Genomic DNA, 16,889 nt, shown 5'->3' on the forward strand with positions numbered 1-16,889 from the left:
AGAGAGAGGGGGTTTACAGCAATTCCACCTTGGTGTATAGGAAAGGAGAAGGGACACAAACTAGTCCAGGCCTGAGAGATTGGAACTCCTTCAGTCAGCACTCTGATTCTGAATTTCCAGATATTTACCTCTTCCCAGAAGAGGATGGTTTTATACTTGTGTCTGCAAGAAGCCTGTTTTCATATTGTTTGCTGTGCTCTGACAGCAGTAGTCTGAAGTTGCCAGTCATTGCTAACCCCGTCTGTTGAGAGTTATGCTGTTTGAGCTTTTGATTGTCACTTGGGTTCTTATCAAAACTGATTCCAGCAGTTTTGGGCATCTTAGAGGTTTTCCCTTGCTGTTGAGCCAGTGCATAAGGCCTTGAAAGCTGCGAGCTCATTGTTTCTTTTGAATTGAGCTGGAAAACTACTTGTTTTGGCCTGCCAATTTATTGCAAGAAATTGTGTCTGATTTCAGTTTGTTTTTCATAATGTGTGAGATAAATATTCAAATCAGTACCAGTTGGGGATTTCTTACACAGCATCAGTTAGCTGTCTTGAAAAGCCACGGAGTCAGCTAAATGCTTCCTTTGTGGTTTGGGGGAGGGTGTGTTGGACCATCCCTGGACACGTGGCAGTTGTACTCTTTTTCAGGCCTTAGCCAGGCTTCAGCTATTGGCCTTTCCCTTTGTGTATTCTCCTACAGTATGTTTTCTTGAAAAATGAGTCTGAATTTCTTTTTGGTTGCTTCTACCCCTTGGCACATTAGTGCGTGTGTATGGATATGCTGTATTACTCCTGTATTGATCTGCGGGGACTTGTGCTTCCTGATTTGGCATGCTTGCTCAAGGCTTTGAAAACTAGGGGACGAATGTTGGAGGAAGGAAGCTTGTGCTGTCAGTGTGTGGTACTCAGAGCTGCTGAGAACCTATGAACCTTTCTTCTTTGTTTCAAAGTTGCCAGCGCTGTGTTTTGCATCTGAAAGGAAGGTGGTATCGGGGAGGGGGCTGTCAAAGCTCGTGGATAGATCTAGCACAGCTTCTAATAGGCTTACTGTTCCAGTCAAGAATGCCGAACATATGTTTGCTGGTGCTGGTTGCTTTAGAAAGAGAAGATTTGCAGCATGTTATCCAGGAGCTGGCTGAGAGCTCCAGTTCACCCACACTGGCTGTCAGTCAGGCTGAAATTTGGTCTCATTGTCAGGTATGGTTTTGTTTTCTTGATAAATCAGCATCTCTCTCCCAACAGGGAGTCTTTAGAATGCGAAATGGGATAGGTGCGGATGATACTGGGTCATGGTTCCGGGATGATGGTTCTTCTGGTGGAGAAGGTTCCTCTGTTTACCAGGTATGAAGCGGGGTACAGTCTTGCACCATAGAGTTAGTTGGCTCTTGTCACTGGGGCTCGTCTCACCCCAGTGGAGAGAGTTTCTGAACTGTGTTTACCAGAGGTGTTTGTCTGCATGGACTGGATCGTTAGCTTAATGTTGAGTCAGTACTCTGTCATTTTTATCAGCTTCCCTCTTGATCTTGAAGCATCCGGACAAGCCATAGGGCCCTTGCAGTCCTGATGGCAAAAGCGTTCTTCTGACTAGTCTCTTCTTGAGAGGATCTGGGAATTCCTGCCCTCGTTTTTGCTGCGCTTTGCAGGGAACTGGATACTGATTTTTGTCATTACCTGTACTTACTGATAGGCAGTTGCTGAGATATCTAAGAATAAACTATGTTTAATAGAACTATGTTGTTATATGTGGAAAGACTCTGAATGTTCCCCGCTCATGAACCTGATCAGGGCAGTGCTTGGGGTTACCTAAGTACGAAATATGCTGACTGTCAGACAAAGGAAGTGGCTTCCTTCCTGGGAGGCTTGTAACCAGTTAGAGATGTCCATGCTGTAAGTATCTCCCCTTTGTCTTCCTCTCCTCCACAGCCTTTGCTGCATGTGATTTGGTAATATATTGGGATGAACTAATGGCATAGCTGGAGGCACGTGGCATTGAGTGCTAGGCAGGGCCTTAGGCTGTGGTTGCAGTGTAAGTCTCTAGTGAGGCCTCTTTGTAGGTCTCTTGAGCAAGTCATGACTGGACGTGTCTTGGATCTGCTGAAGAATTTCAGTTGTAAGTAGCTTTTCATGTGTGTAGGATTGTAAAATGGTACTCTGTTGCATTTAAGTCTTAATTCTGACATATCTAGATTTTATTTTTAGCATCAGGCTTGATCCTTTTGAGATGCCATTTCTTTCTACCCCTTGTTCTATCTTTAAGTGTGATTTATCAGGTAAAGAACACTTGTGGGTTTGTTTGGGGTTTTTTCTTCAACCCTTTGTTCAAGAATTCAGTGGGGCCTTGCCTTTTTTCCAAATAACTGAAAACACTGACAAATGGAGATCTTTCTCCTGGCGCTATTATTCCGGAAGGGAAAACATGAATACTTGGGATGTTGTCTTCAGTTGGGATAGTGAAATATGCTAAGATTCTGAAATACTTACTGAAGTTACAAATTACCAATGCAATTAAAGAAATGCATAGTTTAGAAGGTCTTCCTGATTAGAAACAACTGGATTTTACTCTTCTCAGATTCTTGTACTTCTAATATACTGATTTTTTTTATTTAAAAGTCCTAAGACTTCGTAGATTAAATTTAACTTTGAGAATCTAAAACTTAAATTAGGTTTAGTGTGCCTGCTAGACTTTTGCTGTTACACTGGGAAGATGATTCATGATGCCTGTTGATGGATATCTGAGGAGTGTTTTGACCTCCAGGTGTTATTCTTGGTAAGAGGGAGCTGAAGCTGTCCGTCTTGTCTATACGTGAAATGTCTAGATGGTTTTTCTGACTTCTTGATCTCTAGTTACCTTTTTTTTTCCACCCTGGACTAAGATCTTCTTAGTTGTCTTTTTTTCCTTGCAGCCAGTGTTTGCCTTTGTTCAGTTTTGGGATTTGTGCTGAGCTCTTAGTCATTTTGTAGTGTCTTTATTGCTTATATAAGTGATACATCAATATTAAGATTATAGAAATTAAAAGTTGTTAGGTATAGTAACTTGGCTCCCCATCACACCTGATCGAGTAGATCTTCAGATATTTTGCTTTTGATCATGCAGAAGGCCCCATTTGTGTAATGTTTTGTACTGTAGTTAAGTGTTGAGTAAGTTAACGCTTAAGTGTAGTTAAGTAAGACAGCTTACTTTATTCTTAATTGAAATATTTTAATCTACCTTTTGACCAGGTATCCAGCTCACATTGAAGAAATTGATTATGAAGAAGGAAAAGTACTTATCCATTTCAAACGCTGGAACCATAGATATGACGAATGGTTTTGTTGGGACAGTCCTTATTTGCGTCCCTTAGAGAAAATACAGTTAAGAAAAGAAGGATTACATGAGGAAGAAGGTTGTGCAGTAAGTAGAAAATAGAGGACATTTGAGTATGTAATAGCTTATGTGCAGTTCTGTGAATTGTGACCACTAAAATGCTTCACTATTGCTGTGTTGCCTGCTGTATAAATTTTATGATTTATTTTAAATATTGGAAAACTAATCATTATGATGTTTTAATGAAGTTGTGTAATTCTCAGATGAAAACACTTCTGTCTTGTAGGGATTTCATATAAATGATCAGGTATTGGCATGCTGGTCTGACTGTCGCTTCTATCCGGCCAAAGTTACTGCTGTTAACAAAGATGGTAAGGAGTCATTTTGAGTTTTGTCATGCTTGTTGGTAATGCACTTCTAATTGTATTCTAACCTTTCTGCTTAGGTGGAGAGATAGTACAGCAGACGGAAGACAACTGTGAAAAGTGTTATTTTCAATTATATGTTTTAGTCTGCCATCAACTTTTTTTAACCTAGCCTCTTAGCCTTTTCATGAGAGAAAAAAACTTTCTGCTGGGATATCCAATCAGTAATTGCTTTAAGTATATGTTTGGGAAAAGTTGTTTCTTAAGTTTATTGTCAAGAGATGCATGTAACTGCAGTAAAACTAGTGTCAGAGCTGCAAAACCCCTTTACAAATAGAGGGTGGGGAGAAAGCATAGCCATGCTGCTGCTTCTTGAATTTCAGTAAGTCACCGTGAAAGACTTGTGCTGTGCTTTCTTTAGATTAACTGTGTGCTGTAAAGATCAAAGAGAAAATGTCTGCAATTATCTGTTGGAGTAGTCCACAAAAAAATATTTTGGGGTTTTGTGAAGAAAGTATCTAAGGAGCAACTCTAAGCTTAGACATGCACTTTTATGCTTACCGTTATTATTTTTGGTAACTTCACTGTTTCTTCTCTACATGGCCTGTGATAAGACCTCTGCTGTTGAAGATTCTAACAACACAGATAAGGCAGCTTTTATCTAGAGCAAAATATGCAGCTAGGGTATTGGAGCTGTCAGCAGATGCTCTGTTAAATAACTTTTGATCTTTACTTGACTCTTACACTTTATTTTCAAATTTTAGGTACATACACTGTGAAATTTTATGATGGTGTAGTTCAGACTGTCAAAAACATTCATGTCAAAGCTTTTTCCAACGATCAGGTGAGTAGAATATACTAGTAGCATGAACACAATAGAAATAACAGTTCAGGTGACTAGACTTGATGAATTATATGAAATGCATGAAACTTCTCTATTGCTAATATACAATACATCTGAAATAAAATCTGTTAAAATGAAAAGGTTATGCAAATCTTCATGGTATGATTTGCGAAGCTCTTAGGTTCATGTTTTTATGAATGCACTTATCGAACTGAAGAAGTCATCAGCATGTAAATAAAACAGTTTTCTAAAAATCATTGGAAGATTTGGAATGTACATACTAAAGCTAGTGGTAGGTTATTGAAACACACTTTGGTTGTTTCACCTGTTTGAGATTAGTCTAAACAGGTGCACCTTGAAAATTAAGGGATGGGAACTGTGGAGAGGACAGAAACTATTCTTTCCCAAAGTAACTACTTGATTGTCTTGAGACTTTTAAGGAAGCTGTCTATAATCTTTCACCTCCCAACTTTGAGAAGATAAGCTCTTTCACTAAACCACATTCTGCTTCTATGGTTTGGTTATTCTACCAACACTTCACCTGCTCAGTGCTGTGGGTCCAACCTTCGGAATAGAATAGACTGGACTGTTTTGGTTGGAAGGGACCTACAATGATCGCCTTGTCCGACTGCCTGACCGATTCAGGGCTGACCAAGCTACAGCCTGTTGTTAAGGGCATTGTCCAAATGCCTCAAACCCTGACAGGCTTGGGGCATTGACCACCTCTCAAGGAAGACTGCTCCAGGGTTTGACCACCGTCTCAGTAAAGAAATGCTTCCTCATGTCCAGTCTGAACTCCCTGGCGCAGCTTTGAACCATTCCCACGTAGTAGCAGTAGTAGTGAGCCATTCCTCCTGCTCAGGGTGAGAAGGAAGAGGTGCTGCTTTGTACTTCAGTTTTCATGTGCGGGCACTTTGTAGGAAAGGCTGACAAGTTCTAGTCCTGTGTAACTTGGTTAAAACGTCTGAAGTACCTGCTTCAGAATAATTTTCATTACAGAAATGGTTTTAAGTTTGAGATCTTGCCACACGTTCCTGTATGGTAGCTGTAGCCTGTGTTTTTAGTCATGCTTTCTGCTTTTAGTTTTCTGGAACTTTTAAGTCTGAGCAAAGAAATTGAATCCCTCCCCCAACACAAGTCTTACATATGGATTCCAGTAATGAATATTAATGGCTACAATTTGAATCTGTCACTGTTGTGAAGAGGCATGCCATTTCTTGGAGGTCTCCAGATTTGTGTATTTGCCAGGCTGGGAGGGAAAACTTTCAGATTTGCCACAAAGAGCTCTTAATAATTGTGCCTGGCTGCGGGTTGACTTAATACTCACAAGGAAACTACCTGATGAATCTTCGTTGCCATGAAAAATATTTCTACCATATTTAACCTTAAATACATGAAGTCGAACAATCCTAAGAAATATTCTGCATAAGAAAAGCAAAGTATTTTTGTCTCTCCTTTAGGAAGTTTCATGTTTCTGCATGGCTTTGGGTAGGTTTTGAAAGGAGTTTAAGTTTTCTTCTCCATTTAGCCACTGGCCAGGAAGATCTCTCTTAACCCAGGAGATAAGTTACGCTAGAACATTTCGTTCTGTCCTTTAGCATAAAAAAAGCATAGTGGGAGATTTTCCTGGTGAGGTCTGTTTACACAATCAGAAGTAAAGATTAAAAAAATATTTGAGCCACTGGAGAGCTCAGAATTCAGTTGTGAATGTAAGTTAGCTAAGGGGTGAATTCAGACACACGCACTAAAGTAGCAGTGTGCTGGCAGTGGAAGGAAAGCATCTTGTTTCTGCTCATCAGTAGGAGGGACTGTACCTGTGAAGACACACATGGCTCATATCTTAGCTGTTCAAAAAATATTTTGAAAAGCCCCCAAACCACCTGATTTCTAAGGGATCAGCATAAGCTCTGTCCCTGTGTAGAGGTCATAACATGCTATATTGAACAGTGATGGTAAAATGCTAATGACCTGCACAGTGTGAATGTACTTACGCAAGGACACACAGCTTTTAAGAGTTCAGTGACATCAAGAGGTAATTCAGATGTGCTGTGTTTATGGTTCAGTTTCTGGAGAATAATTTAAAATGGTTCGTGTGTGTTCCAGTACCACATACTTGATTCAAATCAGATGGTTCTATAAGCAGCACAACTGATGAAACCTGGTGTCTGAGGGCTGCTTTTGAGTTTTTTACTAATGTTCAAGTTTCCACTGAACCTTCTCCTATAACTGTGGCATTTGAGGAAGTTAGAGAAGATGGATTTTTATAATGTCTGATAAAAGTGGTGCTCAGACACTTAAGGTGAAAGACTTTCTTCCCCTTTGCCTAGCTGTTTTCATGAAATACACAGCAATTTGATCTCCTTTTTTTTTTTAAAGTGATTTATTTTTTTAATCACGTCTGTGCCAAGTATGGTTGAAATAATATTGAGGGTGGAGGAGATTGCACGTTCACCATTTTATTGCATCAAGATTATTTCTTAGGACTGTGGTCTGAAAATGGCAATCTTAGAAGGTATCAGTTCATGTAAGCCAAGTACCGATAGGAAGATTGGGGTGGGAAGAAGCAAGAGGTAGTGTAGCACGAGGAGCTAATAAGTCTTAAGTGTATTCTCAGAATTTTGTAAAACTCAAATCGGCTGTTCCGCTTTCTTTCCCCAAAGAGGTATCGAGGTATTTAGCCTTTCTCATCCTCTGATCCTTGTTCAGAGTTTAAGCTTGTTGTGCCTTGCAGAACTATTGGCTGGGAAGGAGTATGGTTGCTCTTTAATGCTTGAAATTATTAGGCAACAGGAAAAGGGAAGTTAGTTCAGCTAAAGGCAGTGTTGACACATGACCTAATATAAATTATTAATCCAGGTGCAAAGTTAGAAGGTTTCTGTTCATCGGAGCAGAGAAGTTCTGGGACAGCCTGTAGCAGGATCATTTGAAGGGGAAAAAAAAAATAAAATCTGTATCCTCCCCAGGCGGTGTGAATGTGAAACTGGATCACAAAGTGGAAAGGGCATTGAGTAGCAGCAACCTGGTGATGCAGGGGTGTTCTTCCTGGTTTGGTGGTGTTATAGAAGGACTATGGGGAAATGAGATTACAGTTGAGTATTGTATCACTAGCTTGCTTGTAAAGGATTTTAATTTCCTCTCATGCTGAGCACCAATTACAGAAAGAGAAAGCCAGCAGGTCAAGGGAGGGGGATTCTGCTCAGCTCTGCTGAGACACCACCCCCACTGCATCCAGCTCGGGGGTCCCCAGGACAAGAAGGACATGGAGCTGCTGGAGCGAGTCCAGAGGAGGCCACGGAGATGATCCGAGGGCTGGAGCACCTCTGCCATGGAGACAGGCTGAGAGAGTTGGGGTTGTTCAGCCTGGAGAAGAGAAGGCTCCGGGGAGACCTTAGAGCCCCTTCCAGTCCCTGCAGGGGCTCCAGGAAAGCTGGAGAGGGGCTGGTGACAAGGGCAGGGAGTGGCCAAGGGGAATGGCCTGAAGCTGCAGGAGGGGAGATGGAGATGAGATCTGAGGAAGGAATTCTTCCCTGTGAGGGTGGTGAGGCCCTGGCACAGGTTGCCCAGAGAAGCTGTGGCTGCCCCTGGCTCCCTGGCAGTGTTCAAGGCCAGGTTGGATGGGGCTTTGGGCAACCTGGGCTGCTGGAGGGTGTCCCTGCCCCTGGCAGGGGGTGGGACTGGATGGGCTTTGAGGTCCCTTCCCACCCAAACCAGTCCGGGATTCTATGATTGGTTTAAAGTTTTGTTTTTAAATTTTAATGTGTAAATTTTAACATCATGTGGTTCCTGAGGAAGTTGGTGATTGCAATTGCTTTATGTGACCACACATTTCAGTAGCAGTGATAATTACAAGCTAAATACTGGTCTATTTTGAGTGAGACACTTCTGTGAAAGGAAGACCAGTTTTGCATCAGAGTGACTGAGCTGATTGTCCTTTTCTGTGCTCCTGACTCCCACTCTTACTTCAGTGTCCCAAGTATGCTGTAAGTAGTGCTGTGCAAGCTAGTATGAACCGAACCCGCACGTGAGAAAGAAGAAACAAATGCCAGGGAGTTGTGAAAAGAGTGAACGTGTTGCACTGTCCTGTTGAAGCTGCACAGGTGCTTGTGCAGTTCAAATGCCTCTAACTTTTAATCTGTGGGTTGCAGTAGAGTATATGCTTTTATCCTTTGAAAAATTGGACAAAGATGCAAGTCTGCTAGATACAAAGGTGTGCGGGGGACACTTTCAGATTGCAATAAGTTAACTTTCATATGTTGCTCTCTTTTTATTCTAGAATATTGTGGGTAATGCTAAGCCTAAGGAAAGAGGTAATGAAATTCCGTCATCTCCTGAAAAGCGAGAGAAATTTAAAGAACAGAGGAAAGCAACAGGTAATGCAAAGAAAGACAAGGATGAAAAGACATTGAAGACTGAGAAAAGAGTTAAGCAACCTGATAAAGAAGGAAAATTGATAGTCATCTCAGAAAAAGGCAAGGTCTCAGAAAAGAATATATCTAAGAATGGAAAAGAAGATAAAGAGAATATATCAGAGAATGATATGGAATATTCAGTAGATAAACAAATTGAGAAGAAGCCTGAGAATGACAATGTAAAGAGTTCACAGGAAAACACAAAAGAAACCAAACGAAAACGTGGAAGACCACCGATTACACCTCCAACAGGTATGTAGCTAAGCTTAAATGTTTAGGCCATATATCAGAACCCATACAAGCTTACTAAAGGAATGAAAAGTATCTTGCTCTTTTGCAGCCTAAGGTTCTAGAAACTTTGAAAAAATTTTAAACCCATCTTTGTTCAGGCTTGTTTAGGACAGCTGAGAGCATGCTTGTTAGTCAGGCTTGGAGCTTCAGTGGTTTGGTCAGAGATTAGATTTAGGCAAGTAAACTTCATATATTATAAAACATTTCTGCAGTAGGATTAAATGCTAATATGTAGACTTTGGAAAGACTGGTGAAACTGTATTTATGCAAGTCCAGTATTTTAAGTTACGAGGCTTGGGAATTTGTGATTTAAAGAGTTTCGCAGATTCGTATCCAGTCAATTTTTGTTCTGTATCTAAATATGTAGAGCCAAGTTCTCAGACACTGCAGCCCATAACTTTGGAGTTAAGACGTCGGAAAATACCTAAGGGAGGTGAAGTTCCATCAAAGCGTCCCAGGATTGAAAAAAACTTGTGTGAGTATTTTTTGGAATTCAACTCTTATAGTATTTATACATAAGAGTTCTTGAAGCTTGAGTGGAAGGGGGGGGGGAAGTCTGTAGAATTAACCGTTAACTATGATACATGAAATGACTGAAGTGCAACACCTATTCTTCTTAAATTCGCCAGTCATATGTAGTCATATCTATCACATTGCTTAGTAAAGAAACTTTAATACTAGATAAATACTCATGTCACTGCTGTATGATAGCTTCTGCTTTATCTTGGTATACTGTATAGTGATGTTGAAGAACTTGAGTATGTTGATGAGGAAAGAAAATTATATTCGCTATAGTAGTATCATGAAGATGATGAAGGCGGCTGTCTTTCCCTTCCTTAGGATCACAAAGTCTTAAAACTTCAGTGCACGTACATTATCCAGCTTAGAGTCAAAGTTGTGTGTCTGAAGTCTCATCTAACTTTTGGTATTACTGTCTGTGATGGTTGCTGTTTAAAGCAATGTTTTACCAGTAAGATAGTGATCTGTATTCTTACTTCAAATCTGTTACTAAAAGAAGTTGAGACCACTGTAAGATAGGCTTTTGCTCTATTTTTATGCTTATTTATAACTGTTAATATGATTGTACCTTTTACAGAGAGCTCTAATCACCAGGGCTGTTTAGCTTTTGCTGTTAACATCAGTCCCTAAAAACACACTTTTGAACTGTCATTAGGAGGAGAGGTCTTTAAAGTTTGCTTGTGAGCTACGTAGTAATCCTGTAACTGCATGGTACCACTAAATTTGTCCATTCCAGCTCAGGAAAAATTGAAGAACTCTTCAGAGAACCCTGAAAGGGACCAGATCAGGAGACGATCTTCAAGACTCTCATCTAGTATTAGCCATGAGATTGTAAATACAGATCATGTCACAACTTCAACAGAAAGTCAGCCTTTGAAAGATGCAGTATCTAACCAAAAGGAACCTGAGCAGGGTAAGCAGCTTCCTGCTGTATTCTGGATTCATGGTGGCATGGCAGTCATCTAGTTGTTGCAAGCACTATACTTTCACTTGCAGGCTCTATATCTGCAATTAAAACCTGATTTCATCAGCACTGCAGAGAAAACTCAAGGAAAGTTTCTGTCTGTCTGCTGCCCTGATTGCCTTTTGCTTTTGAGTCCATCAGTAACTGTAGCGTTTCCCTGGCATGCTGGGAGCTTTTCCAGTGGAGGGATAACTGGTCTTGCAAAAGGAAAGCTCCATAGATTGTAAAATAACTTAAAGAAAATGCGGATTTCTTTTTTAAGAGATGAAGGTTGTGCTTGTGAAAGTGAGGTAATTACAAAGTTAAAACACTGTAAGATTGAAGAAGTAATCCAAATGCTAAATTTACAGTTTAATCCTCTTGTTGAACACTAAAAACAACAAACAGGATGCTTTTATTCTTGGACTGGGTGGAGATAATGCTCCCTCTTTTTCTGCCCTGTGCTTCCTGGCCTTTCCCTTTCTAGGGGGCTCTGACAATGGTTTGAGGAGACCTGTCCCATTTTAGGCAATAAAGAGTTCGCAGCCTGCGTGTTTCTAAGCAGCTATAAATTTAGAGGGTTGCTACAAGTAGCTGTGTTGTAAAAGCTTAATTTGTTGTTAATACAACAGCAAGCAGTCTGAGCATGGATGGATATTTTGTCTCCACTGTAATGTGCTGAACACACATACACATATCAGTGTTCTGGAATATACTTTTGTGTGCATTTTACTCAGTGATTTATTTTTTTTTTCCTCCATTCTAGTCCAGTTAGAAATTCCTGTTGAATCTGACCAAAGTTTCAGTGAAGAAGGATCTCCTGGAAACACATCACATAGCACAGCACTTGGTACGGATGCCAGTTTACAGGAAGAAAAAGTTGAAGACACTGAGTCGTCATCTGTTACTGTCAGGACTCAAGAACCTTCTACTGCTACAGGTTCAAATTTTTATTTCATATTTAATATTGATGCATTTCATAAAGCAGCTGATGCCAGGTATTTCATGCTTGCATGAGTGTCACTAACAAAAATTGTGTGTTCTTGCAGTGTTAACCACAGAGAAGAAAATGCATATTTTTATTCCTTATGGACTCTCAGTTTTGATCTTATGCTTTGGAGATTGACAGTAATCTTCCAAAAAGTAGAAATCATAATTTTTAAATGACCAGGTGTACTATTTTCAGCTTGCGAAGGGTGAAATTAACAAGTGCTTGTTTTCAGGTTATAATTCAATGTTTGCAATTCTGGATTAAATTGGACTAGCATCTTGAGAGATGAGGTTCTTTTGTGATTTCTGTGCTGGAGGGATGTGGTAGCATTGACGTTTGGGAATCCTGATTGTGCACTTCTATATCCTTATGTTTTGTCTTCTGTTATACTTAAGCCCCAGACTATTTAGAGGTTTTTGTGCAAATTTATGAAATAGTTCAAATATTTCAGTGTCTGCCTTAATGTATATGTTCTATTTGCTCTTAGCTGGGGAGTGTACTTACCTTTTTCAAATTAAAATTTCTTGTATAGATATTAGACTATGCCAAAACATAGTGCTGTCCTGTGATTATTTCTTGTGACTTTAATACTTGGATCTGCAGCTTACTGAGAAACTTGAACTACAAATTCCCTAGTTTATGCTCTATCAAAAAAGCTTAATTTTAAGTGGAACAGAGCATTTAGAGGGATTTACAGTTGCTCAGCATTGCTAGTGTAATCTGTATGTGCTGGCTTTCATCATGTTTGTTGATTCTTCCAAATTTACCCTCCTGCTTGCACATGTCCTCTTCCACCCACTCTGGTGTAACCGTACAAATGAAACATCCTGTCACTTTGCTGCTGATGTGTGCCTTCGGTGCAGGGAGGATTTTACCTCTTTTTCTTTTGCTCAGGTTTGATGTTCAAATGGTCTTTTACTATTGAAAAACTAGAGGGCTCTGATCTTGCTCTCCTTTGAACCAGCTGATGATATATCCACTTGTACTCTAATTACGCTCTACCCAGAGTCTTTTCTGTTGATGTGTTGGGGGCCGTGCCTTGCCTTCCCTGTATTCTGGCAGTGCTGTCAGAAGATACGGAGTGGCTGCAGATCATTTTTTGCTAGTTGAGCTGCTGTGTCCTTTTCAGTCTGTAAAGTACTTTTGGATTTAGCTTTTTTAACTGATGGATTGTAGCTTGTTTTGGCTCATGGAGGCAAACAGCACTGTTTGGCTGTTCTAACCGAACAGAATGTTAATCTCTCCAATACAAAGGAAATGCCGTTACTCTCTGTATTAGGTCTGAGTACATGAGCTATTGACATCCTGCCTGGAAATACCTGAAGCAAAGGAAGGAAGTAAAAGGCGTTGCTCCTCCAATGGCTATGAATTTGTTCCTCCCTCTCTTGTAGCAGGTAGAAACAATTTAATGTGTGCTTTAATGTTAAAGTCGAATACTTCCTCTGAGTAACTGCAGTGTAACATCACTGGTTTCCTTGAGTTCATGTGCTGACAGCTGGTGAGGCTCCTCACAAGTGCTTGTCAGGTACTGCTGTAATAGCCTGCCGTCCGGGTTAGCTAAACTGGTACCCTGTCAATTAGAAGTTTGCAGTGTCAGCAATGTTAGCAGCTAGTGCTGTGCTTTGTACTTCTTTCCTTTGGAATTTAAGTTCCTCTACTCCAAAGTGCCCTTGAAACTGAGAAGGCATCCTTGAATGTAATTTTGTTAAGATGAACAGTCATGTCTTGTTTGCAGATTTTCACCCTGGAGTGGATTTGTGGATCGCAGGAGGGGCTGTTTGCTATAGCGGCAAAGGAGCGTTAATTTTTTTTAGTCCTTCATTGGATCTCTGGAGGACATCCCTGGAGTTCTTAACAGGAAGACTGCAGACACTTGTGTCGCTGGGAGAACAAAGAAATGCTAAAAAGCAGTGATGCTGCCTGATCCTGTTGGAGTCTGGTGCTTCAGGCAAGCAGAAGGGGTGGCGGCTGTTGGGACTCCGATGTAAGGCATGTGAGAAAATGTGTAGGTACAGGCATGGCTCCGGACAGGTATGGTGACCTGGCTTGCTCCGAGGTGAAGTGTGCAGGACTTGCACCTTGGAGGCAGGTCTTCCAAGAGATACAGCAGGTCATAGCAGTTCAGAAAATTGAAAGAATTTTTAGTATGTCTGAAAATACTCACTTTTCAGCCTCTGATAAACTATTTAAGAGAAGGTGTGGCAAAGCTTTCCACTACAGTGGATACAATCATCTCTTGGACATGCTTTATGTAGGAAAACAGTGTGATAACACACTTTTTAACTTCAGTGATCTTGCATGATAAACTTACTGCGTTTCTTAAAGTGTGGGGGTTGGTTGGGTTTTTTTAACTGGCAACCATTTAGCCCTCTATTTTGTAAATTCCTGCAAATTTTCAGTTTGAAGTGTAGTGGTTTTTAAGATGGCACTCACCTTTTGTATAATCTTTTGGATGTACTCATTGCACTGTAGATTGACAAACCACAACTTTTGATAAGGTCTGAGAATTTGGAGAATGGTAATTCTTGGCTTTTTGAAAGAACATGCTGTATTAACAGTATGGAAAAACTGTGTCAATGGTTACAGATGTTCTTCCTAACAGTTAATGCAGTATTAAGAAGGCATCTGCTGCCATTGCCTTTGTAAAGAATCCAGAAGTAGTCATGGAATATTCTCAAAAATAAAGATGATTTTACTTGGTACTGTAACATGTAATCACAAAGCTTTGGGGTTAGTGGTCAAATACTATTTAAAAAAAAAAAAGCCACCTGCAAGGGCATCTGTTTTCTGACTTAGGTACTCATTTAGGATGCAAAGCTTTTCACGGTGTCTCACAGTGTCTTGTTTTAAAAATTTTCCCTGGTGTATGTGAACTGGGGTGTTGTCATAGCTGTATGGTCATCTTCAGAGAAGGCTGCTTTCTTTTAAAGAAAAGAAAAGTTTGCGTATCTGAGTTCGGGGCTATAATGTAGTGAGAGCTAGTATGTACTGAGCAGTATGCGTTAGGGGTTACAGCAAATGCGTCGCTTCCAGTGACTATGGAAGAACAGATAGACAAAACAGGCTTGGTTGTGTGAAAATGCTACTTCTCTGTGTATTTGTGGCTGATGGGGAAATCTCTTCTCCTTCCAGGAAAAAACTTCGGGAAACGATTGACAGATTTAAAGATTTAAGATAAACTAAAATACCAGCAGATTTTTTTCCTCTACTTGCATACTTGCATTCTGCCTGAGATTACAGATGCAGTTTACACCTGCCTTGAACTTGTATAATACTTGTTGGGGTGAGATGCTGTGTTTTGTAAAGGAGGAAGTAGGGAGAGGAATTCACTTGTCCGTTTGAAATCCACAAGCTAGTATTCCTCAATTCTGCTTTTTCAGCAGTTGGGGAGCATAATTTTGGCGGCAGGTAAATGAAGCAGGACACCAATACAATGCTGGTGTGCAACTGAACCCTCAGGAGTTCAAAAAACTGTGATCCCTTTGGATATCTTTTGCCACTATTACCGCTTCCCTCTGACTTCCTACTGTATGTATTGCTGAGCATTTGTAATTTGGGTTTGAAGCGGGAGAATTCCCACTGAACGTGTAACACTGCGTGTGTGGTGTCAGTCACACCGTGATGCACGGGACGTGGCTTCTCCTGAGCTTGCTTTATTGAATGCAGGCAGTAACGCTGTGGGGACACAACGTGGTTCACTCACCTGCCCAAAGCCTCTGGTATAGCTTGTGGTCACTGGCACTTCTGTCAGTACCTGAGTGAGCTGGATTTCAGTTAATTCAGGAATATGCAGTTGTTGAATTCTGACCTGAACTTCAGCACTGCGGTGCTGTCTGAAAATCCCCACTTCTGAGTGTGAATTTTGTCTTACTTTAAAGCCATCTCATTTAACACTAGAAATGCCAGACATGCACCTGGGTGGACATCCAGATGTGGCAAGCAGGTATTTTTATTGGAGAAAGCTCTTAAGGGGGAGAATAAGTACAGAGTTTTTTTGAGTAAATACTGTCACCTGAAATCCCAAGTACAAAAATCCTACATTTTCATACTTAACGAACACTAAAAATATGATTAACAAGTGGTTTTTCAATACAAGAGTTTTAAAATCCATAGTTCCCATCATGGATAAACGTTCCATAGTTCCTGCAGGTGCCTTGTGTCTGCATGCCCCAGTGCCCATGGGCTGCAGGACGGGGGACCAGCAAGGCTTTGGGCTTTCCCCGGAGGTAGTGTGTGCGCGGCAGCGTGCACAGGCAGCGTCTGGGATCTAAAATGTCTCAGAAAATCACCAGGGGCTTCCTGCTCTTGGTGGGGGTTGTTAGAGCATGCTGTCCTAAAAATACCTGGTGTTGGAGGCTGAAAGCTGAGTAACTTATTTCGTGGGCAGTGACAGACGTGTCTCCAAATACTAATGTCGGGCAGTTAGTCTCAGACTGCTGTATGTATTAAAGAGGTTTGGGATTTGGAAAGGGGAAGAAGTGTGTTGTCAGAATAGGTGGTGCGGGTGGGGAAAAAAGGAATATTTCTTCTGTACAAGATTCTGACAAAATGAAGCATGGAAGTTAAGATCAAAGATAACTTCTGGTACTTAGAATAAGTGCAACGTTGTAACCCAGTACTTTTTTATTTGTCTGCAGGCTTTCATTCTAGTGACTTGGTGGGAATTCATCCTCTTCCTGTAGGAAAATCCTACAAAACAATAAAATTAATAACCGCAGTTTTCTTCAGTGTGATGTGTTAGTGTTGTTTTGGCATGGGTGAGTGATGCGCCCTGGTAGGACTCGTTTTAACTTGCATGATGTATAGGAAGAACATGACTTCTATAGCATTTGATTATCAGGAATTTTTGAGGACAAAAGCACTCATTTTGAAGAATGTTTTCCCCATCACTGTTTGGTGGATGGTTCAAGATTTATAGTAGTTGCAGACATTTGTAACAGCAAATATGATTTGGAGTGTTTATGTGCTTATGTTTTCAAATGTGTATGTTTGTAATGTGTTCTGAAAGGGCAATATAGCATTGCTTGTCAAAACTTAAGTTTTTTTTTAATTTTCAGTAAAGTTATGATTAATTACATGTATTAGAGGATAAAAATCCTATTCTGCTGGTTTTTGGCTCCCCTAATGTTTAGGGACCAGAATTGGTCACTAGCATTCAGATAAATCAAGTCTTTTTCATAAAGCAGGTGACAGTCTGTTGGCAAATTTGTGCGGCCAGTTAAAGCTGTTTCATGTACGT

General features: G+C 40.6%; 1 protein-coding gene across 11 annotated transcripts in view; it reads left to right on the forward strand.

Annotated features, from left to right (window-relative positions):
• The window catches only part of PHF20 (PHD finger protein 20), a 75,075-nt gene that overhangs the window by 17,101 nt on the left and 41,085 nt on the right, over nucleotides 1–16,889 (forward strand). For 10 of the 11 annotated variants that reach the window (XM_054845672.1, XM_054845679.1, XM_054845680.1 and 7 more), the window contains 7 exons: nucleotides 3,204–3,375; nucleotides 3,575–3,659; nucleotides 4,418–4,497; nucleotides 8,771–9,158; nucleotides 9,565–9,672; nucleotides 10,453–10,629; nucleotides 11,426–11,599. In XM_054845672.1, coding sequence (XP_054701647.1) covers nucleotides 3,204–3,375; nucleotides 3,575–3,659; nucleotides 4,418–4,497; nucleotides 8,771–9,158; nucleotides 9,565–9,672; nucleotides 10,453–10,629; nucleotides 11,426–11,599 — 1,184 coding nt within the window. Of the gene's footprint in view, nucleotides 1–1,269; nucleotides 1,326–3,203; nucleotides 3,376–3,574; nucleotides 3,660–4,417; nucleotides 4,498–8,770; nucleotides 9,159–9,564; nucleotides 9,673–10,452; nucleotides 10,630–11,425; nucleotides 11,600–16,889 lie in introns of those variants that run through there. The other variant, XM_054845678.1, reaches the window with a different exon arrangement.

This window comes from Grus americana, chromosome 17 (genome assembly GCF_028858705.1).
Source record: "Grus americana isolate bGruAme1 chromosome 17, bGruAme1.mat, whole genome shotgun sequence".
NCBI classification, from domain to species: Eukaryota; Metazoa; Chordata; class Aves; order Gruiformes; family Gruidae; genus Grus; species Grus americana.